The 24,430-nt window shown below is 46.0% G+C and overlaps 3 protein-coding genes and 1 long non-coding RNA gene across 7 annotated transcripts; 2 read left to right on the top strand and 2 right to left on the bottom strand.

The window, feature by feature from the left end:
* Positions 1 to 6,489: 6,489 nt before the first annotated feature.
* LOC127372040 (merozoite surface antigen 2-like) lies at positions 6,490 to 9,488 on the bottom strand. Of its 2 annotated transcripts, XM_051415418.1 has the most exons (3): positions 8,044 to 9,488; positions 7,574 to 7,770; positions 6,490 to 6,963 (listed from the first exon to the last, which is right to left on the bottom strand). In XM_051415418.1, the coding sequence occupies exons 1-2, from the start codon at positions 8,327 to 8,329 to the stop codon at positions 7,613 to 7,615; spliced, it is 444 nt and encodes a 147-aa protein (XP_051271378.1). In that variant the 5' UTR covers positions 8,330 to 9,488; the 3' UTR covers positions 6,490 to 6,963; positions 7,574 to 7,612. The 2 variants fall into 2 exon arrangements, with proteins under 2 accessions (XP_051271378.1, XP_051271377.1); XM_051415417.1 differs by having other exon boundaries at positions 6,490 to 7,770.
* Positions 9,489 to 9,989: 501 nt separating this feature from the next.
* LOC127372067 (uncharacterized) lies at positions 9,990 to 11,198 on the bottom strand. Of its 2 annotated transcripts, XR_007886522.1 has the most exons (4): positions 11,068 to 11,198; positions 10,495 to 10,688; positions 10,277 to 10,369; positions 9,990 to 10,180 (listed from the first exon to the last, which is right to left on the bottom strand). It is a non-coding gene; the product is annotated as an uncharacterized LOC127372067 (long non-coding RNA). The 2 variants fall into 2 exon arrangements; XR_007886521.1 differs by having other exon boundaries at positions 10,277 to 10,688.
* Positions 11,199 to 14,822: 3,624 nt separating this feature from the next.
* Positions 14,823 to 18,971, top strand: LOC127371791 (uncharacterized). Its single transcript, XM_051414870.1, has 10 exons — positions 14,823 to 14,894; positions 15,245 to 15,489; positions 16,157 to 16,316; positions 16,430 to 16,501; positions 16,622 to 16,768; positions 16,906 to 16,968; positions 17,144 to 17,224; positions 17,430 to 17,519; positions 17,702 to 18,509; positions 18,604 to 18,971. The coding sequence occupies exons 1-9, from the start codon at positions 14,823 to 14,825 to the stop codon at positions 18,479 to 18,481; spliced, it is 1,710 nt and encodes a 569-aa protein (XP_051270830.1). The 3' UTR covers positions 18,482 to 18,509; positions 18,604 to 18,971.
* A 182-nt stretch (positions 18,972 to 19,153) lies between these two features.
* Positions 19,154 to 23,354, top strand: LOC127371994 (uncharacterized). 2 transcript variants are annotated; one of them, XM_051415330.1, is made up of 7 exons: positions 19,154 to 19,377; positions 19,471 to 19,683; positions 19,785 to 20,310; positions 20,422 to 20,673; positions 20,816 to 21,124; positions 21,185 to 21,236; positions 22,416 to 23,354. In XM_051415330.1, exons 1-7 carry the CDS (start codon positions 19,164 to 19,166, stop codon positions 22,728 to 22,730), a joined length of 1,881 nt encoding a protein of 626 aa, XP_051271290.1. In that variant the 5' UTR covers positions 19,154 to 19,163; the 3' UTR covers positions 22,731 to 23,354. The 2 variants fall into 2 exon arrangements, with proteins under 2 accessions (XP_051271290.1, XP_051271289.1); XM_051415329.1 differs by lacking the exon at positions 22,416 to 23,354 and having other exon boundaries at positions 20,816 to 21,848.
* The last annotated feature ends 1,076 nt before the right edge of the window (positions 23,355 to 24,430 follow it).

Raw genomic sequence — 24,430 nt, 5'->3', positions numbered from 1 at the left:
ACTCTAGGACCAGCGGTGTAGGCGGAAGGCCGATTTACAAACCCTAGTCACGTGGCAACTGTAACGTGACTAGGAACAGTTTACTCTTATTAGATCTGAATCACACGGCAACTGTAGTGTGAACAGATCATTTAGAATCAAAAATCACTGTCTGCAAGCAACTGTAACCAGATATATTCTGTGGCAATAAATTAAATTACAGATCTGAATCACACGGCAACTGTAGTGTGAACAGAAATAAGTTATACTAACCTGATTTGGTACAGAATTTATCAACAGTGATAATGGCCGGAACACCCGAGGATCCCTAGGTCCACTACTGACGATGTGTTCCAAAAAGTAGGAGATGATTCACTTTAGGACTAGAGCTTTAGGCGGAAGGCTAATTGGTAGTCTGAGTCACTGGAAGGAGGGGTGGGTATTAATAAGGGGGGTTATAATTTCTTCTCACAGTTGGGGTCTGGAGTGGTAATGCTGCTGCTTCCCTGGGTTGGTCTCACTCGGGGGGGCAGCAGTGGCCAATTGGGTGGGAGGACACAGTGGAGAGAACTCTGAGTGACATGCGCCGGCCAGTGCATTCCTTTGGCTCTCTATTCCAAACTGTGCTATCAAACTGATGGTACAGGGGGAGTCATCGTGTCATAACTTATCCTAACCCGCCCGTGCCTTCGGACAACCGAGTTTCTCTCTAAACTGCTAGATTCCGTTTAAAGACAGAAGGGTGGGCATGCTTCCTTGCATTATCGGAATGACGGGGCTGGTATGGGAGTTATGGTTGTAATTTTAGGGTTATTATAGGGGCGTCCCTCTTGGAGGGGGTGGGGGTGGTGTGGCGCTTCTCGCTCTCCTGAGTGCGCTCTTCTTTTGCTTGTCTTTCAGTTCCCCTCCCGCTCGTCCCCCTTGGGGAAAGGAGTGGGGGGTGGGGGTGTAGGGTTGCCTGGTTTGGCAAGATTGTGGTTGAGATGCAGTCCCATTTCCCATGATTGGTCCTACTTCTCTCTTTTTTTCTCTCTCTCTCTCTCTCTCTTTTTTTCCTTTCTTTGATATTCGGTCTGGGCCTTAACATCGGTCTTGGTCTTGGCATGTATCTTTAACTTAATAAACCTAACATTAGCCTTAAATCCTAAAATTAGCCTTAAACATTTAAAGTAGCCCTGACCCTAACCTTAACCCTAACCCTAACATTAGTGTTAAACCTTAAATTAGCCCTAAACCTAGCCTTAAAACTTAATATTAGTTTTATACACCTAAATTAGCTTTGATAACAGTCGGGGCCTTGACCGGTGGCTGGCTCGGACCATTTATGGGGTTTAGCAGGGGTAGAACATTGACTTTTTACAATGGGGGGCGGGGTGGTAGGAAGTTGGGTATATTAGTGGAAGCGGGTACCTCACCCGGGGTACAGGTAAAGGGAAGGGGGCGTGGCTAGGGTAGGGAATTCGTTTTAATTTAGTAGGTAGAGGAGGTCTGGATTTATTTGGCAGTTATTAGACCTTGGGGGGTCGAGGGTTAGGACATTTGGTTGTTTCCAGGTGGGTTTTGGAGTTTTTAGGGAATTTTGGCTTAGAGGGAAGGTGTTGGGGGCGGAGTTAGCGGGGTGTGGTGGGTTGGCTTAACCAGACACCGCGTTAGGGGGGACTGTGGTCTCCCTTAGGTAGAGCGCAGGAAGAGGCTGTAGTGATGGGTAAAATAGGATTCCTGGGGTCGTGCGGTGTATGGGGCACAGGAATATCATTTGATAGGCAGAGTGCCCTAGAATTTAATCCTGATTGCTCCCACCAGAGCTACCTCACAACTGATCGGTTGTCGGATGCAGGTACATTGGCAACATGTTGGTACGTATACTTAGATTTATTGAAGTTTTATTTGCGTATATTAATACGTATATCTAGAACTCATACTCATTGAGGTTGTACTTGCGTATATCTAATACGTATATCCAGACTTATTGAAGTAGTACTTGCGTATATCTAATACACATATCCATACAGTACTTGCGTATATCTAATACACACATCCATACTCATTGAAGTTGTACTTATCTGGACACACCCTGGGGATTGATCAACCCCCGGCGGGGCCTCCCTTGGGTGAGGGTGTCTAGTGATAATGGCCGAAACACCCTGGGATCCCAAGGTCCACTACTGACGATGTGTTCAAAAAAATAGGGTATGATTTACTCTAGGACCAGCGGTGTAGGCGGAAGGCCGATTTACAAACCCTAGTCACGTGGCAACTGTAACGTGACTAGGAACAGTTTACTCTTATTAGATCTGAATCACACGGCAACTGTAGTGTGAACAGATCATTTAGAATCAAAAATCACTGTCTGCAAGCAACTGTAACCAGATATATTCTGTGGCAATAAATTAAATTACAGATCTGAATCACACGGCAACTGTAGTGTGAACAGAAATAAGTTATACTAACCTGATTTGGTACAGAATTTATCAACAGTGATAATGGCCGGAACACCCGAGGATCCCTAGGTCCACTACTGACGATGTGTTCCAAAAAGTAGGAGATGATTCACTTTAGGACTAGAGCTTTAGGCGGAAGGCTAATTGGTAGTCTGAGTCACTGGAAGGAGGGGTGGGTATTAATAAGGGGGTTATAATTTCTTCTCACAGTTGGGGTCTGGAGTGGTAATGCTGCTGCTTCCCTGGGTTGGTCTCACTCGGGGGGGCAGCAGTGGCCAATTGGGTGGGAGGACACAGTGGAGAGAACTCTGAGTGACATGCGCCGGCCAGTGCATTCCTTTGGCTCTCTATTCCAAACTGTGCTATCAAACTGATGGTACAGGGGGAGTCATCGTGTCATAACTTATCCTAACCCGCCCGTGCCTTCGGACAACCGAGTTTCTCTCTAAACTGCTAGATTCCGTTTAAAGACAGAAGGGTGGGCATGCTTCCTTGCATTATCGGAATGACGGGGCTGGTATGGGAGTTATGGTTGTAATTTTAGGGTTATTATAGGGGCGTCCCTCTTGGAGGGGGTGGGGGTGGTGTGGCGCTTCTCGCTCTCCTGAGTGCGCTCTTCTTTTGCTTGTCTTTCAGTTCCCCTCCCGCTCGTCCCCCTTGGGGAAAGGAGTGGGGGGTGGGGGGTGTAGGGTTGCCTGGTTTGGCAAGATTGTGGTTGAGATGCAGTCCCATTTCCCATGATTGGTCCTACTTCTCTCTTTTTTTCTCTCTCTCTCTCTCTCTCTTTTTTTCCTTTCTTTGATATTCGGTCTGGGCCTTAACATCGGTCTTGGTCTTGGCATGTATCTTTAACTTAATAAACCTAACATTAGCCTTAAATCCTAAAATTAGCCTTAAACATTTAAAGTAGCCCTGACCCTAACCTTAACCCTAACCCTAACATTAGTGTTAAACCTTAAATTAGCCCTAAACCTAGCCTTAAAACTTAATATTAGTTTTATACACCTAAATTAGCTTTGATAACAGTCGGGGCCTTGACCGGTGGCTGGCTCGGACCATTTATGGGGTTTAGCAGGGGTAGAACATTGACTTTTTACAATGGGGGGCGGGGTGGTAGGAAGTTGGGTATATTAGTGGAAGCGGGTACCTCACCCGGGGTACAGGTAAAGGGAAGGGGGCGTGGCTAGGGTAGGGAATTCGTTTTAATTTAGTAGGTAGAGGAGGTCTGGATTTATTTGGCAGTTATTAGACCTTGGGGGGTCGAGGGTTAGGACATTTGGTTGTTTCCAGGTGGGTTTTGGAGTTTTTAGGGAATTTTGGCTTAGAGGGAAGGTGTTGGGGGCGGAGTTAGCGGGGTGTGGTGGGTTGGCTTAACCAGACACCGCGTTAGGGGGGGACTGTGGTCTCCCTTAGGTAGAGCGCAGGAAGAGGCTGTAGTGATGGGTAAAATAGGATTCCTGGGGTCGTGCGGTGTATGGGGCACAGGAATATCATTTGATAGGCAGAGTGCCCTAGAATTTAATCCTGATTGCTCCCACCAGAGCTACCTCACAACTGATCGGTTGTCGGATGCAGGTACATTGGCAACATGTTGGTACGTATACTTAGATTTATTGAAGTTTTATTTGCGTATATTAATACGTATATCTAGAACTCATACTCATTGAGGTTGTACTTGCGTATATCTAATACGTATATCCAGACTTATTGAAGTAGTACTTGCGTATATCTAATACACATATCCATACAGTACTTGCGTATATCTAATACACACATCCATACTCATTGAAGTTGTACTTATCTGGACACACCCTGGGGATTGATCACCCCGGCGGGGCCTCCCTTGGGTGAGGGTGTCTAGTGATAATGGCCGAAACACCCTGGGATCCCAAGGTCCACTACTGACGATGTGTTCAAAAAAATAGGGTATGATTTACTCTAGGACCAGCGGTGTAGGCGGAAGGCCGATTTACAAACCCTAGTCACGTGGCAACTGTAACGTGACTAGGAACAGTTTACTCTTATTAGATCTGAATCACACGGCAACTGTAGTGTGAACAGATCATTTAGAATCAAAAATCACTGTCTGCAAGCAACTGTAACCAGATATATTCTGTGGCAATAAATTAAATTACAGATCTGAATCACACGGCAACTGTAGTGTGAACAGAAATAAGTTATACTAACCTGATTTGGTACAGAATTTATCAACAGTGATAATGGCCGGAACACCCGAGGATCCCTAGGTCCACTACTGACGATGTGTTCCAAAAAGTAGGAGATGATTCACTTTAGGACTAGAGCTTTAGGCGGAAGGCTAATTGGTAGTCTGAGTCACTGGAAGGAGGGGTGGGTATTAATAAGGGGGTTATAATTTCTTCTCACAGTTGGGGTCTGGAGTGGTAATGCTGCTGCTTCCCTGGGTTGGTCTCACTCGGGGGGCAGCAGTGGCCAATTGGGTGGGAGGACACAGTGGAGAGAACTCTGAGTGACATGCGCCGGCCAGTGCATTCCTTTGGCTCTCTATTCCAAACTGTGCTATCAAACTGATGGTACAGGGGGTCATGTCATCGTGTCATAACTTATCCTAACCCTAACCCTAACCCTGGCAATCCACACCCTGCAATCCACACTCCAAAAATTGCGTGTATCTTATTTCATGTCTTATGTGCGGCCTACAGTATGTGGGCGAGACCAAAAAACACCCTCTTTACAGCGGTTCACCCAACACCGCTACAACATCCAGAGGCGGAGGGAAACCCACACGCCTCTGGTCAGCCATTTTCTGGCCCATGGATGGTCGTCTGTCCGGGCCACGATCATCCAGATGGACCCCAGCTGGAACGCCACACAGAGAACCCGAGCTGAAAGGACATGGATAAGAAAATTAGAAACATTACACCCCAAAGGCCTCAACCTCAAATAAGAGCTTTCTTGTTTTTGAGGAAGGATGGGCCCTGGATAGAGCCCCCGCACCCCGCCCGGGCCCGGGAAAATCCCCCCCCTCTCTTAACACCAAAACCAAAACAAACCCACCCCCCCCAAAAAAATTAAAAAAAAAATTTTAATTTTAAAAAAAAAAAAAAAACAAACCCAAACCAAACCCAAAAAAAAAAAAAAAAAAAAAAAAAAATTAACCCAACCCCCAAACCAAAAAATAAACCAAAACCCCAAAATATTTAAAAAAATATAAAAAAAAAAAAAAAATAAATTTTTTTTTATTTTTTAAAATATATTAAATTAATTTTATTATATTTTAAAAATTTAAAAATAAAAACAACAAAAACAAAAAAAAAAAAATAAAAAATTTTTTTTATAAAAAAAAAAAAAAAAAAAAAAAATAAAAAAAAAAATAAAATAAAAAAAAAAAAAAAAATATAAAAAAAAAAAAATATAATTAAAAATAATATTATAAAAAAAATTTTACAAACAATCATGAGAGTATGAATAAATAAGTTAAAAAAGGTAAAAGTCTATAAAAATACATTGGCTATGTGATAATTCATTTCAATGGGGAGTTACAGGGTTAAAAAAACTTGAGTAGGAGAAGGATTTTACAAATTACAAAACCAAATGCAAAATTTCTTTTGAAAAAAATAGAGGGTATAAAAGGAGGAGCCCAAGTGGGAGCTCACTTTTCATTTCTACCTCGAGCTGTTCACATCGCTCACCAGCCTTACTGACCAGCATAGTTATTAGTGTGTCCTATTCGCCTGAAGAAGACTGACTTACAGTCGAAACGTTGCTGGGGACACACCTTCCTTAGTTCATTAGTATTATTATTTTTGACAACAATTATAGTTTATATTTTACAAAAAATTATTTTTTATTTTTTAACAAAAATTTAAATACATAAAACAAACAACAACAAACAAACAACAACCATTTCCATGGTTGTTTACCTGGAGGATGATTGGACCCTGGTCCAACGGGGTGGCAGACGCGGGCGAGCTCGCCAACCGTTTCAGGACCGGGGAGGAAGAGGGTGGAAGGAGAGTGCACCCACTGTTCCCTACAGGGGACAGTCTTCTTTCCCAAGACCTAACCCTAACCCTAACCCTAACCCACTTGCTTCTCACAGCTCGAGCACACTACATGGAAGAATAGAGACAGAGAACACTCACTCTACAACACTTTCACAACCACAGAACAAGCTAACCTGAAGAAGGTCTATCTTTAGACCGAAACGTCGTTCAAAGCTTGTTCAAATTTCATTCACATATAATTTCTTTTATTATTTTTTTGTTTTTTATTTTCCCACGGCCTATAATGCGTGGTGAGAACGGGGAAGAGGGTTGGACGGTGGTGTCCTACCGGCGTGACCGCTACAGGCAGCCCCCGGGGGGAAGGCCCAGACCCCGCTCAGCCCAGTACCGCTCCCGCCAACGCTACCAGGCCACAGGGCAGCGTCCCAGCTATGCCTCTGTTGTCAGAGGACATGGACGGAGGGACGACTACCCACAACGCTACCGTTCCACGGAGCATGGCCATAGGCCACAATTTTTTGAAAATCCGGGAAGCCGCAGGGCCCCGTACAACCAACCTGCAAGACACAACACAACATGGAACACAGGGAGAAACACATGGAACACAGGGAGAAACACATGGAATTCAGGGAGAAACACAGGGAACACAGGGAGAAATACAGGAAACACAGGGAGAAACACATGGAACACAGGGAGAAATACAGGAAACACAGGAAGAAATACATGGAACACAGGGAGAAATACAGGATACACAGGGAGAAACACATGGAACACAGGGAGAAACACAGATAACACAGGGAGAAATACAGGGGGAACAGGGAGAAACACAGGCAACACAGGGAGGAATACAAGCAACACACATGGGGAAAAGAGGGAGAGAAACAGGAATGGAAACAGACAACAGTCTGATGACCCTGATTTTGGAATTAAGGCCAGGATAATGAAAAAAATCATTACATTGGCCCACCACCTGAAAAATGTTTCGACCGATAAGCCCCCCCCAGCAATCCATAAATTAACAACTAATTTGGCCACCACAATTAAACCGGCCAGCCCCAGTGAGGGGGCCCGTCTCCTCATTGAGAGCAATGCCAAAAACTGGGAATATACAACAATCCTTATTCTCAGGGATCACTACATTGACTCCATTGATAAGGAGTTTAACACCTTATCTGCATTGCCCAAACGTGATTGGCCTGCCCCCTTTCAAGTGGCCTCCACCTGGGCAAAAAGACACCTGGGTAGGAGACTCCAGGCTGAGACCCTGGAGCAGGTGGAGGCCCTCATGGTCGTGCAGCTCGACCCAGACACGGATGGGGGTAAGCCTGACTGCCCGCCACCACCCCCTGCCACAGCTCCGCCACCTGTGTTCGATAAACAAAAAACACAAACACAACACAGTGTTCAGGCACAAATCCACGGCAACAATGACAACAAGGAATTGGAGGTACTGGAAACACGGGCCCACTCACCAGTAACACCAGCCCCCCCTCCTCCTCCTCCTCCTCCTCCTCCTCCAGCGGCCTCCCTGGACCTCCTCGGCTTCTTTCAGCAGCAGCCGAGGCCCCAGAGAGCCCGGAGGTTAGCACCTGCGGTATGTTTACCTGCAAAGGGAGAGGAAAAAAATGATAACTTACCTGAAAATCCTCCTCCGGCGACGACGGCTGCTCCCTCGGTGGCTGCTGCTCCTGTACGGCTGGCCGCTCCGGTGCCGGAGGCTGCTCCGATGTCGGAGGCCGCTCCGGTGCCGGGGGCTGCTCCGGGGCCGGAGGCTGCTCCGGTGCAGCTTGCCGCTCCAGCGCCGGCGGCTGCTCCGGGGCAGTTGGCCGCTCCGGTGCCAGCAGCCTCCCCAGCGCTAACAGTCGCGCTGACACCGACAGTTGCTCCTTTAAACCCGTGTGTGGTCCACAGCCCAGACTCCATCACCTGCCTCTCAGGTGACGGGGATCGGGGAGAGCCCCATAAAGGCCCTTGTGAGGCCTCCACCGCTCAGTCCACTCCTGTTAAATTCAGGAGCCTTAGAAGAGCAACCCAGAGCAGACTCACGCTGCGGCCTAGACCGACAGCGCCGACCCCAGCGCCTATGCCCAACACCAGGAGACCTACAAAACACATTAACACACAGAATAAAATACAGGATTGGGGCCTCAGCATTGGCAAAGAGTGGGCCTTCATTGGAGACTCTAACTTGGCCAAAATGCCTCCATTTGAAAGCACCAACCTACAAATTGACAGCTACCCAGGAGCGACATTAGCACATGCTAAAACGCTAATTGATAAGGCCACCACCTCCACCAAATTAGAGAAATTGGTCCTCTCTTTTGGTATAAACAACAGAAACGCTGCATCCAAAACAATCCTGACACAGCAGCTATTAGCCACAGTGGAGGCAGCTGAAGCTAAATTCCCCCAAGCGGCCGTTTGGGTGCCTTTAATCAATTATTCCCGTCACTTACCCCTCAAAGAGCAGTCCTGCCTGGTCCACCTGAACGCACATATTCAAAAAAACTGCCTCTTCATCCCCAGACTGCCCTCCAAATCTTTTGAAACTGGGGCAGATAACATACATTGGACAAAAGCCACCGCCAAACACATGTTTGAACACTGGACGGGGTATTTAAAATGCTCATCCCCATAAGCCTGCACTCTCAGGAGGGGGTCAAAAAATGTACTGGTGTTATCACAGACATTCAAATTAACCCAGGCCCAGTTCACTCTCCTGGACAGGGGCCTCTCTTTCATCCCCACTAGGGGGAGCCAGAGCAACATCATTGAGCAAAGCAGATGGGACCTGCAGCAATATCATAGGAGAATCAAACTCCATGTTTATTTTCAAAACAAAAAAGATGTAATTTTCACCCCCTTTACCCAAAAATCTGATTGGAGCCCCCCCCTCTCTAAATTGCCACCAGATATCACTGACCTCATCCAAGCTGACATTAATTATTTTGAAAACAATTTCCAGCCACTCCCAATCAAAAACAATCTCAACCAAGATGAAATTGAAGCCCTTAAGGACCTAAAAGAAAACAAAAACATCATCATAAAGCCAGCAGATAAAGGCAGTGCAGTAGTACTGATGGACAGGGAACAATATTTATTTGAGGGTAACAGACAGCTAACAGACACAAAGTATTATTCTGTCTTAAAGGAACCTATCTACCCTGAAACTAAAAAAATGGTGCAACCAATTATTCAATCATTATTAGACAAAAAATTCATAAATAAAAAACAATACACCTACCTGCTGGGTAATCCAATCCCCCCGGCCCAGATTGTTTTACCTGTTACCCAAGATCCATAAAGAACCCTCAAAATGGAGTGTTCCATTCGAAATCCCACCTGGGAGACCCATTGTCTCCGATTGTGATAGTGAGACCTACTATACGGCCCAATTTATTGATTACTACATCAATCCCCTTTCCAATAAACATTTGGGCTATCTCAAGGACACCTACCATTTTGTTAATACAGTCAAACAACTCCAAATCCCCCCGACTCCATCCTGTTCACCATGGACGTCGACAGCTTATACACTAATATTGACATTGATGAAGGCATTCAGGCCATAAAGAATATTTTCACAAAATTTCCAGATAAAAAAAGACCAGATAAGGAATTATTACAACTCCTTGCCATTAACCTGAGGAGGAATGATTTTGAATTTGACAACAAATTTTATTTGCAAATAAAAGGCACGGCTATGGGCAAGAAATTTGCACCGGCGTATGCCAACATTTTCATGGCTGAATGGGAGACCTCCGCCCTGGCAACCTGCAACAAAAAACCACTGCATTATTATAGATATCTGGATGATATCTGGGGGATCTGGTCCCACTCCATGGAAGAATTTGACCAATTTGTACTTACCCTGAATAACCACAACCCGTCCATCACACTGAAGTCCACCACCAGCACCACGTCAGTCGACTTCTTGGACACCACCACCTATAAAGGAACAAACTTCAAACAGACTAACAAATTAGATATTAAAGTCTTCTTCAAGGAAACAGACACCCATGCTCTGCTCTTTAAAAACAGTCACCACCCAAAACACACATATAGGGGCATACTGAAATCCCAATTACTTCGGTTCCACAGAATATGCACTCATAAGAGTGATTTTATGGCGGCCACAAAGACGCTCTTCAGGGCTCTGGCCACCAGGGGATATTCACGCTCCTTCCGGCGTAAGGCCCTCAGCACCTTCCTGGAGACAAGGCCATTAGACACGGCAGAGGTTCTCCCCTTTGTGACCACCTATTCCAGGCCAGCGGTCACCCTGTGTAGGAAAATTAAACACAATTTTGACCAAAAAGTCCTTAGGCCAGGACACCTGAACAACCACAGGTTTATAGCGGCCTTTAGAAAAAACAAGAACCTCCAGGATTACCTGGTCTCGGCCAAAATGAAGCCCCTAACAACCTCTGCACCCAGGGGCTACGGCCAATTTTTCAAACATGCCAGGTGGATACGCAGCCACTCTAATAAAACAGTCTATAAGACCATGGCATGTGGTAATCCCCACTCCAAAAACTGCGTTTACCTCATCTCATGTCTCTCTTGTGGCTTGCAGTATGTTGGGGAGACCAAAAACACGCTGTTACAGCGGTTCACCCAGCACAGGTACAACATCCAGAGACGGAGGGAAACACACACACCTCTGGTCAGCCATTTTCTGGCCCATGGATGGTCGTCTGTCCGGGCCACGATCATCCAGATGGACCCTAGCTGGAATGCCACACAGAGAACCCGAGCCGAGAGGACCTGGATTATGAAATTAGAAACATTACACCCCAAAGGCCTCAACCTCAAATAAGAGCTTTCCTGATCTGGAGCAGGATGGCCCGTGCATGGAGCCTCGACACCGCTGCGCGGTGCCGAGACTCATCCACTTTCTCTATCCTAACCCTAACCAAATAACACCTTTCCCAGTAGCCTTACCCTGAACCTAACCACTCCCACACCTGCCTACACACAACCAACCACCTCAGACACTCCAAAACAGTCAACATACAAACCTGTCCCAATCCACTCCAAATGGCCCCAAACGTGCTCCTAAACACTTTCTGAAAAATCCCATACTAGGGCTGACACTTTGAAATTTTCCAACAACCAGTCGCCCCATTGGCAATAAATGGACACACTCAAACGGGAATAACTCCGTAACCGAACGTCGCACACACTTGGAAACGCGCTCCGTCTGCCATAATCCGACCCTTCTGAACACGCAGGACTTGTCCCCGAGTCTCTACGACCTACGGTTGCCGAGATACAAGGATTTTCACCTCTATTTCCGGAATTACGCCCACTTCCGGTTATCACCGGAAGTCGAGACTGACACCCAAAGAAGCGGAAGGAAAAAATGAACAGATTGAACCTGCTTTGAACTCTCCACAACCTTCCTGTGAGGAGAAACATGCTCATTAGACCAATGTCTAATGTTGCACTCATCCCTATTCCTAACCCTAACCCTAACCCTGTGAGGAGAAACATGCTGATTAGACCAATGTCTAATGTTGCACTCATCCCTATTCCTAACCCTAACCCCAGCTGCACAAGGCCACCCAGCAGCTGGAGGAGGACCTCGAATTGGCCGCGGCCTTTCCTCTCGGTAAGTGTTGGTGTTTTGTGTTTTGCATGCTACAGATAATGTGTGTTTGTGTGATAATAGATAATAGATTAACATTCAACTGACCACAAGTCTGCTTTTTGAGTGAATTAATATATTTGTGTTTTTTATTGATTGGACGCAAGACTGATAAAATTAAGATTTATTTTTATCTGTGTCCATGTGTGCAGTCGCAGAGCAGCAGGCCAGTGGTGAGCCAGGCCAGCAGGAGCAGCAGGCCAGTGGTGAGCCAGGCCAGCAGGAGGAGGAGGAGGAGGAGCAGGAGGAAACTCCAACAAATTAAACAAAAATAATAAATACATTTATTTAAAAAATTGAAATAGTTTCTGTGGTTATTAAGCATTAAACACTTTCATAAAATAGGAGATTAATGTCTAATGTCTCCAAGTTCGCCTCATATTTCCAGAAATGTTGTACCACAGAAAACACATCCTATGTCCTGATATGTTGAAGTATTAGTAAACAAGCTTTAGTTGGCAGTAAAGATACAGCTGGACAGTAATACTGTATTTCTGTGTTTGAATGGATGAAGAAGTATAAATGAACATCTATATTTAAGTCATCAATTTCAGAATCATAAATACTTACAAACAAATAATTACTTTTGTTACAACTCCAGATTAGGGTGGCCATTTCCTCCACATCAAACAGGAGGACACTTTGCATACACGGGTACACGCAAACATATTTTTTTGGTATCCGGTTTTATATTTTAATGTTTTTCCACCAGATTACATAAAGGTGCATACACATACCACATAGCTAATAATAAATATACAAGATACAGCTCATGACAACGTGCCCTTCCAATTCAGATGACATAGGTCTAATAAACATCATACAGAAACTGTTCTTAATGTTTTTATCTGGATAGATAAAGGGTAAGGTTAAGTTCTCTGTCACTGAGAGCTTGATTGACAGCCTGGTGGTAACCTAGCAACTGTGAGAGACCTGTTGTGAACACATGGCTCATTTGAATATTAAAATTAGCCATGTGTTGATAGGTTACCACACGAAAATTGAGAGTTTTTCATACAATCTTGTGTTGTTGACAACACATATAACTTTGTAGTGGAAAATGTATATGAATATGCTAAAATTATTTAATTTATTAGTGTCTGTAGCCGTCATTAATTTGATAGTGTTTATTTAATGTAAACAAATCAGTAAGTGAATGGGGAGGTTGCAATTTTATCAATAATGATATTTAATGTACTTAAACCATATTACTGTTTAGTGCTTTTGTGTTTATGGTACGAAATTACTTAAAAATCCATTACATAATTTATAATGAAAGCATTCAATACGACATTTATTTTGACATTCTATTTCCGGTTGTTTTTTGTTTTTTTTATGAGAAATTACGGTTTGCACATTGGTAGGACTGAACCATTTCATGCTGGGTTGAGGGTTTAGGCTATATCTTTTATTTTAGCTAAAATAAATTACCAGACACATATATATTTATTTCTGAAAATTATAAAACATTGTAATAGTACTAAACAATTTTATCAGATAATTAATGTCCAGTTTCACATTATTGTACAACACGGTTCATCGTAATGATCCACCCCACCTTCCTGTACCGCGCTCTGATTGGTTGAACCAAATTTTTCGAATGTCGCCAGTAGCCTATATAGGTTCCCCGTAAGCTAACTGTCGTTCTTGCTACCACAACAACAGAGAGAGAGATACGGAGCTGTTTTTGTGTACGCAAACCCTGAGAGCTATTGAGAGAGAGTTGGAGAGCTATTGAGAGAGAGTTGGAGAGAGAGAGATATATATAAATATATATATCTCTATACATATACACACATTCATTCACTTTGGAAGCAGAGGATTTGCCTTCTACGGTGAGTTTAATTTTAACAATTACAATCTGTATTATTGATAATAATGTATGATTATGTTAATGAATATGATGCATTGCTGAACAAAGCACTAACAGTAAATAAAATACCGTAAAACTTATAATAATTGTCCTGCGTGTATTTGCTTAAAACACTGAATTGGGGACCTGCGTTTATTTCCTTTAGCACAAACTGTTGCTCAGCACATATGGAAATATTCTCTAACTGTACTGTTTCTCTTCAGTTTCGTATGGTAATAGTAACTTACGGTACATTTTAGCTCTACTGCTGGTTTATATGCGCCGCAGCCATGACAGTGAACGTGAACGCCGCTTTACGTCAGCTGCATATTTACGTCATCCGGCCGGCGTACAGACAGTAAACAGACCGTGAGTGACGGACTATACATGATGATATTAATGTAATGAAACCTTTTGTAGTGATACATGGACTCTTAATGGAGGAACGGACACAGACCGTACAGACTTTATTCCCGCTTTAGAGTTGTTTACCGTCTCTGTTGTTTACCGTGTGAAGTCCGAATGAATCAACGTTATAACGTTACTTTGGTGTTTATAGTTTCCGTAAAATGAAGTGAGCGATTGAATTGTGGAGACTCTATAACTAATGATCTAATGATGTGCATTATGTACATATTGACTGAAGTTTAAACATTTATATATTTGTGTAGGACATTGAAACGGTTTAAAACCCTCTGAAGCTCTGAGTCTGTGCGTTTTACTACATCCGGATCATTTCATTCACCATTGCAGACCTGCGTTATTATTAACTATGCCTTTTACTGGTCCAGCTCACTTAAGGTCAAATTGGGTTGTATGTGGCCCCTGAACCAAAATGAGTTTGACACCCCTGCCTTAAAGTGTCTTGTGAGTGTGATTAAAACTCATTATAATTTATTCTTGCATCCTTTTAGATGCCACGTGGCAAGTCCTTTCGTCGCTCTGAGGCTGCTGGGAGGAGGGAGGCAGAGCGCGAGAAGGTTACCGTAAGTGGCCCAGTCGTGACTTTGTTCCTCGTAAGTACACGTTTCATTTATTCAACTATTCTGCCTATATGTGTAAGGTGTGCATGTGTCATAACTAATTTTGCAGTGGTTAATTAAGTTTTATTTTGGTGTTTGTTTCTGTGTTTTATAATAGGCCGTGGCACCGGTACACGCCATCGTGTGAGGAAATGGCCAGTTTCAGTCACGGCCCGCCAACACAAGCTGGTCATCCCTGCTGAGTCTCCTGATAAGAAGGTAATGCATTTCGCAATTTATAAACAAAATATCTGCTCTGATGATTGATTAGTGATTTTCATTCTAATGATATTCCTTCTGTGCCCCCTCCCCAGTTTGTTCTTATTGTAGGAGCGTCCCATCTGCGCTCCATTGCAGACGGGATCGTGCCGATGCCAGAGGGAATGCTTTCCTTTGGTGTCATGTCCACACCGGGGGCCTGTGCGTCCGACCTGAGGACCGAGTTACTCAACGCTGACGTACCTCGGACCCCGGACGCAGTCTGCATCATGGCCCCCAGCAACAACCTGACAGCCAGCCGGACCCCCCTTGAGGCAGGAGCTGACTTCCAGAAGCTCCTGTACAGTGCCCGCAGTCATTGGCCCAATGTAGGTTATTGATTATATTGTATTTACTATTACACCTTTTCGTACTAGGATTAATTTGGTTCCATGAGCTATTACAGTATAATGTACATTTATTTTAAAGGTTATGATATTTTGAGGAGAAGTACTTTAATAGTGAACAATTGTTCTGTGCAGGTCTTTGTCTTGGACTTTGTGCCATGTCTGACTGTTGATCCTCAGCTACAAGAGTTCATGCGTCAAGAGTTCCATCGAGTGGCAGCAAGAATGGGTACGTTTCAAAATATATTTTGAAAAAATGTTTGAATTATTATTATTTTGTCCATAATAGTCATTATTTTGTAATTTAAAAAGAAGATAATGTATTTAAGTATGTAAATAATTAATCAGCTTCTTGTTGTTATTTAAGGTATCAAGTACTTCTCGTCTTCTGGCCACTTCCCTTTGAACAACTTGGACCTGTGGAGCCCAGATGGTGTAAGTAGAGTATATTGTGAGGAAATGGAAAAGTTTGATGTACACATTGCAGTAGTTCAGTTCATAGCAGATGCAAATTGAGAGTACATTTTATGATCACTAAATGTATTACTCTAACTTTTGGTCAGGTTCACTTGAGTGATGGCGAAGGCATGGTGGTCCTCACTCGTTTGCTGTGGGCTGCAGCTTACGAGTCACTGGAGGTGCCTGTACCGAAACCGCAGGCCGCTCCCAGGACATCATTGCCTGTTCGTCACGTCACCCAAGGGTCGTTGTGAGGGGAGAGGTCATCGTGCCTCGCCCCTCTAACCCTTACGAGTGGACGTCTGTGGAGAGGGGCAGGAAGGTAATATTTGCACACTGTAATTTTGGTGTTGAGACTGATTTTCTCCCAGCAGTTTATTTCTGTTATGGTGAGTGGGTACTTCTTTTTAACATATCTGCTGTTTTTCATTACAGAGGAACGTACCGGTACCTGAGGAACCTGCACAGTCCTCTGGTGCACCGAAAAAGATGAAGGTTCAACAGCAGGTTTGTTATGCTTTTACATAAATAGTTATGATAGGTTAATTGGTTATTTGTCCATTGATTATAGATGAGAGAAATTGTCTAATACTGTTTTATTATGTGTTTTTTATTTTTATTTGTTAGTTTGTTGCCACTCCTGTCGCATTGAAGGAGTGCTTCATCCCACTGAACCCCGTGAGGTTCAGCATTTCCATGTTGGCTGTCATGGATGCTGTTGTCCCTTCCCATCTTCCTACCCCTGAGTGCACCGCTGTTCCACATGACAAAACGGTAATTTGCATTCAGATTGTATGTGTTGGTTTCTGCTTCTTTCTGAAATTAACACCCTTTAAAAATTGCTTAAGCCCAAAAGGAGCTTTTCCCCAAATATAGTTTTAAAGGTTATTTGGTTTCCTTCTTTACATTAGAAACCTGTCGTGGAACGTAGGCGGAAAGCTGTTGCCTGCAAGAGGAGACCTGCAAAGCACCAGGTTTTTTTTTATTATATTAAATATTTTACTGGTTTGTACAGTTTGACAGACAGGCAGCAATAATTTAATATTTCTTTGTGTTTGCTGTATTTCGTCTGTTATTTAGATCATTAGAAAATACATGGCAACTTTACATTTCATTTTTGTAGTTACATTTTGTGTTGGTTGTTTTCAGGTTGAGGCAACACCCAGTGTTGTGGAGGTGTGTCCCCGTCCCACACCTGCCAGTCCTGTGAAAGTGGTTGCTGCTGCAGAGGTTGGTGCATGCTACACCATACATTTACACATGTGTTTTAAATGGAGAATGCAAAGATATTTCAGTATGCACAAAGTTGAACATGTTGAAATGACAAGACCTCATTTGAGTTTTATTGTGTGTGTGTGTGTGTGTGTGTGTAATTAAAAAAAAAAAGTTGTATTTTGTTAATACACAATATTTAATTTTTGTTTGATTATTTTAGGCTCAGGTGACACCATGCGTGGTGGACACATCCCCAGAGCCTTCACCTGCCACGGCTGTGGAAGTGGTTGCTGCTGCGCAGGAGGAGGAGGTTGGTGCATGTTATATCACACATTTCACAAATGTGTTTTAAATGGTGCATGCAAAGCTGTTTTCTTGTTGATACAGTATATATTAAAGTTAAATACAAAACAACTTTAAGGTTCACAAGTGTATGTTGAAAGTAACATGTAAGTAACAAATACATGGTTTTTTCTTTTTGTTTTTCTTTAGGCCCCGGTGACACCAGGCGTGGTGGATGCCTTCCCAGACCCATCACCTGCCACAGCTGACGAGGAGGAAGTCAGCACACCAAGATCTGTCAAAGATGAGTATGACGCTAACCCAATTTCTTGCAGGTGTTTAGAAAACGAGCCAATAGCACCAGTAGTTTCCGGTAAACTCAGAGCAGCACCATTAACTCAGGATGTAAATGTATCAATAGCGGGTAGTGTTGTAGCTGCGATAAAACATGCAATTGCTCCGGTTTGTACATGGCGAGGGAAAGATATTGATGATATCTGTGCAGAAGGCAGCAAGTTGGCCAGTTTAGTTGCTGAAGGAAGCCAGGACAGTGTTGAGATTAAACTGTGTAAATTGATTGAACAGGGTAGTGTGTTTGGCAGGAAGTGGAAGGTAGACGTTGCCTCGCCAGTGTACGGAGATTTTGGGTTTTTGGATGACGACAGTGTGATGTATGAACAGCTACAGGAAACTTTGCTGAGTGATGGAATGTGTTTGTTGAACCTCCAAGGTTCAGTCAGTGCAATTATTCATCACAATAAGTACTTTGTGGTAGTTGATTCTGGGACTCGTGATGCAACTGGGCTGGCATCTAGTTTTGGCAGATCTGTAGCTGTTTTCAACACATCCGTGCGTGACCTGATGTATCATATCAGACATCTTAAGAGGTCTTTGGGTGCCCACAGTGCTCTGGCTCATCAACGTCTACGTCAGGGACGCCTTGACGAGGCTCGACGAGACGAGAGCCAGAGTCACTTCCATCTTTGGTGATCTTTTGAAGATGGACTCCACCAAGAAGGTAGGTTTTGTTATCCACCACAGCGTGCCGTGTACCCAGTGTAATGTTTGTTTTGTCATGTGTCTGAATGTTGTTGTGTTGCTGTGTCACACAGATCACCAAAAAGCTTGCGGGCGGTGCTGCCGGGACGGCCGCCTGGGTCACCAACGTCGGCAATTAGTACGGGCAGGTGCTCATGTCCGTCCTCACCGCAGCTGAGGGGGGCGGACTTGTCGACATGGCGGCCGGACTGATGCGGCGGTACCGCGAAGCCGGGAAGGCCCCTCCAAGGGTCCTGTACGTGGACCGGGACTGCTGTGCCACCGTGGGACAGTGTCAAACGTCCAAGCTGTTCCACGAGTGGCACGAGCTGGTCGTCAGGCTCGACGTGTGGCACCTCATGCGGCGTTTCGCCAGAGGGGTGACCACCGACAGCCACCAGCTCTACGGCCTCTTCATGGCGAGGCTCTCCTTCGCCATTTTTGAGTGGGACGCCGAAGACGTGTCCCGCCTGAGAGGGAGCCAAGCAGTCCGAGGAGGGGAGGGACGCCCAGGAGGTCAAGCTGTCCGCCAAGGAGCTCGTCCGTCACTGCCGGGCGCCGCACCAGGGGTGCAGTGGAGACGGAGCGGCTGGTCCAAGAGGTGCTGGACACCTTCTGGCACGTGACGGACAGCATGGGCGTCCCTTTGATCGACCGCGCCCGAATGGAGGAGATCTGGAGCACGCAGCGCCGACACCTCGACTGCATTCAGGACCCTGCGGGAGTGGACCTCTACACCAAGACGGGAGAGCTCACCAAAGGCGGGGTGAGGCTCCCCGTCTACCGGTGCGGCCGAGGCTCCACTTCCCTGGAATCGTTCCACCTGCACCTGTGCCGCTTCATCCCAGGTAAGTACATGTGTGGTTTACAACACAGACTCAATTATGTATTTGTGTGTTTATTTGTCCTCACACTAACTGTGTTGCTCTGTTTCTGCTTAGGACAATCTGCAAGTGATGTACACTTCCAGGTGTACCTGCTGGAGGGCCTGGTGCGGTGGAACGAGAATCGAGGCAGGGCGGCAGTCGAGGGAGGACAGAGGTCGCCGCTGCGTTGCTACAGTGCCCAGCTGCAGCACAGCTTCGACCAGCTGACCCAAGAGCTTCTTGGGCGCACGCTGCTCGACATGTACACCATGCCCAGGGAGTACACAGGTAAGTCATAAATCTGTCTGAGGTAACGGTAACGTTTAACACCTGTCTTAGGTGTCTGTCATTTAACATCTGTGTTTGTGTGTGTGTGTGTGTGCCCACAGGGGAACTCATTGGGGTGGAGTACCTGTTCTCCCAGACGGGTGCTGTGCTGCAGCAGGACCTCGGTGATCCTGACACTCCAGGGACTGATGAGGAGGAAGCGGGGGGGGGCAGTGATGAAGGGTTCGGGGAGGAGGAGGAGGAGGAGGAGGAGGAGGAAGAGGAGCCAGAGGAGATTTGTCTCCTCGAACACCACAGTGCTCTCCTTCAGTCCTCAAACCTCACCCGCCCCCCCCGCTTGGACCAAATGGAGGTGCAGCAGGCTGAGGAGGAGGAGGTTATCGGGCCAGACGGTCGCAGCGGCTACCAGCCCGTTGTGGCCCTGGCCCAGGCCCTGGTGGAACTGCGCCACCGCCGCTACGTCACTCCCAGGCAAGCCAGAGAGGTTACCGCTCTCTGGCTGAAGTTGAGTGACTGGGACAAGGCGGCGGTCAAATTCCCCCCCCGTCACCAGGACCGGCTCGTCCAGGGCCGATTCAGGACCAGCCAGCGGCACGCTCACACGCCAGGGGTGGATAGTGTGAAGCGGTAAGCAGTCACAATAAATTTCCAAGCTTTGTTTAGTTCTTGTTCTGTGCTGTCAGTCACAAACTAACTCACTCTCTCTCTCTCTCTCTCTCTCTGTGTGTGTCAATGTAGTGCGGTCCTGGGCAAGGGGGCGGGAGCGGCGCAGTCTCCCGATGTGTCAAGGCTTGTGGAGGCTGTCCTGCTGGACCTCAGCATCCTCCACTGCGGCGAGGAGAGGACGATTGCCGGGGTCCGCCTTCATCGCTGGAGTGCCGTCATGAGGGACTATCAAACAATTCGAGAGAATGTTTATAGTTGTGCAGCCCTCATGACGAGCACCCGCATCCAGCTGTATGAGGTCAATCAGCGGACCCTGACGCAATGGTAAGACCTGATCCTTTCTCTCACATCTGATCTGAAGTGGCAGTGTGAGTGTGTGTGTGAGTGTGTGTGTGTGTGTGTGTGTGTGTGTGTGTGTGTGATGTCATGATTACTAATGTGCATTTGTTACATTCTGTTTTTTAAGGCACACCAAGAGGAGCAAGGCGATGATGAGGGACACCATCGCCATTGCAGTCCCGGGGCCCAGCGCTTCCCAGACTGCAGCGGAGCCCCTGCCTGCCCCACGGACTGTGGGGCAGCAGCCTGATCAGCCAGACCAGCCCCTCCAGCACCGCCTGCCTGCGGACGCTTCCGGTCTGGCTGCCACCATCAGAGGGCCGCTGGCCCCGGAGCTATACGACCTCATCGTCGCCAGCTCCTCAACTGCCACCACCTCCTCCTCCTCCTCCTCCTCAGCCACCCCACAAGCCTCCACCAGTGCCAGCGCGGACGCTGTCCCGTCCACCAGTGGCAGCGCGGACGCCGTCCCGTCCACCAGTGCCAGCGCGGACGCCGTCCCATCCACCAGTGCCAGCGCGGACACTGTCCCGTCCGCCAGCGCAGAGGCAGGTGTCACCCCCTCCACAGCCACAGCTGCCACTGCTCCACCAGTGCCTAGAAACACTGCCTGGAGGCGCAAGCTCCAGGAGGAGAAAGAGCGTCGTGCCCGGGAGCTGGGAGAATATATGAAACCAGCAAAGAAGGTCTCCCACTTCAATTGCAGGCACTGTGGCCAACCCAAGACGCGGGCGTTTGGCCACAGCCGCTACAAGACGGAGACCTTCTGCTCCCGGGCCGACGGGAAAGGGAGAACTGTGGAGCAGTGGCTGGCAGAGGTGAAGGGGCGTGATGGTGCAGCCCCCCCTCCCTGAGCGAACACTGTGTGTGTGTGTGTGTGTGTGTGTGTGTTTGTGTGATGGGGCAGCTCCCCCTCCCTGAGCGAACACTTTGTTTGTGTGTGTGTGTGTTTGGCAGGGAGGGATTTGTAAATATTGTGTATATGTGTGTATGTATTTAGTTAGTCAGTTGTGTTTGTTAAATTAATATTATGTATATAGTTGTCATATATAAGTTATACCTTTATTTGTCCCACAATGGGCAAATTCCAATATCTATATAGTTGTATATAGTTGTCTTAATTGTTTTAGTTTAAATAAACTTTTCTTTTTTGAAACCAATGCTTTCTCCTGCTTCTTTCTGCCTTTAAGAAATTAAATAAATATAGGGAAGACTAGGTATCTAGAATAGGTGCCTGATATCAGTAAATCCCCACAAGTTACAGTCACAATACATCATTCCCTCTCCTCACTTGAAAGTAGGGTCAAGGGGTCAAACCAGGTCAGGTTCAAAGGCTTACTTAGAGACTAGGTGAGAATTGGCCTTTTACAAGTGGACATTGTAAAACAACAGGGGGTGCCGAGGGGCCTTCACTTCTCACCTCCTGGCTTCCTGATTAAAACAACAGGGGGGCTCTTACCTCCTGCGAGAACTTGGGGGTTTGACCGGACTGAGAGAGGGCCGGACTGGTAGGTGTGTCTCCCCAAGAGGGGTTTCAAAAAGAAGGCAAAAAACAGACAGTCAATTCATTCAAGCATTTTATTTGGACAGAATGGAAGGCAGAAAAGCAAAGCGAAAAACCAGACATGTCACTTCATTAGGTTTGTTAGAAATACACTTTTTAAAACTACATATGTGTTTCTATGTACCTTGACTAACAGAGTTCTGTATTGTATTTTATATTTTAGGGGACTACGACTGCACCTCCTCCTCATCCTCCTCATCCTCCTCCTCCTCAGCCTCCTCATCCTCCTCGTCATCCTCCTCCTCCAGCTCCTCTCCTCGACAGCTTCAGGCAGCAGAGCCAGTGGCGGGGACCAGCAAGCCCACCTGTTGCACTCTGTACAGGCGCAAAATTAAAGCGGCAAAAGACAAAAAAGTCCTCCAAAGTAGCAGGGGAAAGCCACAGCACAAGCCTGGGGACCCCTGCTACATCTGTGACCAAGCATGCACGGTGGATGGTGGCCACGCGTACTTCAAGGGCCAATACTTTTGTGCTGTGAAAGAGGGCCCTGGAGGACGCACAGTGCAAGAGTGGACCAGGGAACAGCTTGGCCCTGGTGAGCTGCATAAGCTCCCCAGAACAACAGCCTGGAACCTCAAACGGAAGTATGAGAAACCAGAGAAACCGGGGGGGGGAAGTGAGGAAGCCCCACAAACTGAGGATCTGCCAGCTCTGTGGCCAGCCACAGCAGAAAGACTTTGGCCACAGCCAATATGGGGGAGAGCACTTCTGTGCTCTTTATGAAGGGAAGACTGTGGAGCTGTGGCTGGCTGAGAAGAGGTCACAAAAACATTAAAATTATCCAACTGTACTGTATTATCCAAGCACCTTATATGTTTCATCTGTTCATTGCACCTTATATTTTTTATTTTTACTTTGGACTGCATTATACTGGTTATTTATACATATTTTATATTGCATTCTATATTGCTTTTTTTGATTTGTGTGTGTGTGTGTGTGTGTGTGTGTTTGTTTGTTGTTACTGTGTGTAATGCTGCTGCTACACTGCAATTTCCCAGCTTATGTTATACATTTTGACCCTTTCTAATAAACATTTAATTGATTAAATCCTTGTCTTCTCTATTTAAATATTTTTTAACATAACTTTTTAAACCTGGAGCCATTCATGAGGCCAAAACCATTCAAATATTAATGTACATTTAACCAAACAAACCTGGAGCCATTCAAATATTAATGTACATTTAACCAAACAGGTCTAGTCGCTTTAAATGCGTGCAGGGCCTTTAATTCTCCGTGTCGCCGCCGTATGATAAGTAGCCATGTGCTCGGGATGACGTAGGACAACAGCTTTTGACTGACACATGTTGAGAGAAGGAGGGGGAAAGGGGGGATCGTTCCAATTCTTTGGCGTTATAATCGGGAGAAATAGAAGGAGAGGCTCTTTGGGGCTGCTTTTTATCACACGAGCCCCGCCAAATGCGGCCGTCGGGGGGCCGGGAGAGAAGAACCGCTCCCTTGCTCTCTCGAACTCCTCTTCGCGCAATATGACCAGCAATGGTCTCTGTATGCCAGCCAATGAGCAGCAGCCAGTGCTGTCGAGCGTTAGTCGAGCGTTGTCAGCTCTGGGCCAATCAGCAGCCAGTGCTGTCGAGCGTAGTCGAGCGTTGTCAGCTCTGGGCCAATCAGCAGCTCGGATTGTCGAGCGTTAGTCGAGCGTTAGACGTTAACGCCCACCTCTTATCCTCACCGGCTGCCGTATGCGACGGACAGAAATCCCCGTGTGTATTTGAGAGAGCAGTGAGATCTGAGAGAGTGAGTAAAACCAAAATAAATAGAATATTAATGTACTGATATAACACAGCGACCCCACTGTACTGTTACGATGTACTGAATGGAGTTAATGTTTTATTACGTTCTGCCGGCACTCTCTGGTTAGCTTATGCTAATATTGAACGTGGACGTCAGGCGTCCTGTTTACACATTTAAACCATATTTATACTTCGAATTTCGACTCCAAACTGTAGTAACTACATCTACAGGGTCTAAGGAAGATAATCAGGTAGTCTGTTTATAGATTAAATACATTGTGAGAGATCGCCAGCCCTCAGAAAAGTAGTAACTAAAATGACCCCATTCACCTCCTTGTTTTTAGTTAGCAAAATCGCGGCTGGTCTGTTTACACATTTAAACCATATTTACACTTCAAATTTTGACTCCACATCGTTGTACCAGCATCCC

The sequence above is a fragment of the Dicentrarchus labrax genome, unplaced genomic scaffold (genome assembly GCF_905237075.1).
Source record: "Dicentrarchus labrax unplaced genomic scaffold, dlabrax2021, whole genome shotgun sequence".
NCBI classification, from domain to species: domain Eukaryota; kingdom Metazoa; phylum Chordata; class Actinopteri; family Moronidae; genus Dicentrarchus; species Dicentrarchus labrax.
Note: the sequence above shows the minus strand (reverse complement) of the source record. Positions and strands in the feature narration are given on the sequence as shown.

Coding starts and splice junctions, on each gene's coding strand:
- LOC127372040 (XM_051415417.1), bottom strand. CDS start 8,329: ATGGAGTCTGGGCTGTGGACCACACACGGGTTTAAAGGAGCAACTGTC. Junction 7,771..8,043: donor CGCCGGAGGAGGATTTTCAG/GTAAGTTATCAT, acceptor TATCGAACACAG/GTGGCGGAGCTGTGGCAGGG.
- LOC127371791 (XM_051414870.1), top strand. CDS start 14,823: ATGCCACGTGGCAAGTCCTTTCGTCGCTCTGAGGCTGCTGGGAGGAGG. Junction 16,769..16,905: donor CTGTTCCACATGACAAAACG/GTAATTTGCATT, acceptor TCTTTACATTAG/AAACCTGTCGTGGAACGTAG. Junction 17,225..17,429: donor AAGTGGTTGCTGCTGCAGAG/GTTGGTGCATGC, acceptor TGATTATTTTAG/GCTCAGGTGACACCATGCGT.
- LOC127371994 (XM_051415329.1), top strand. CDS start 19,164: ATGGGCGTCCCTTTGATCGACCGCGCCCGAATGGAGGAGATCTGGAGC. Junction 19,378..19,470: donor CCTGTGCCGCTTCATCCCAG/GTAAGTACATGT, acceptor GTTTCTGCTTAG/GACAATCTGCAAGTGATGTA. Junction 19,684..19,784: donor CATGCCCAGGGAGTACACAG/GTAAGTCATAAA, acceptor GTGTGCCCACAG/GGGAACTCATTGGGGTGGAG.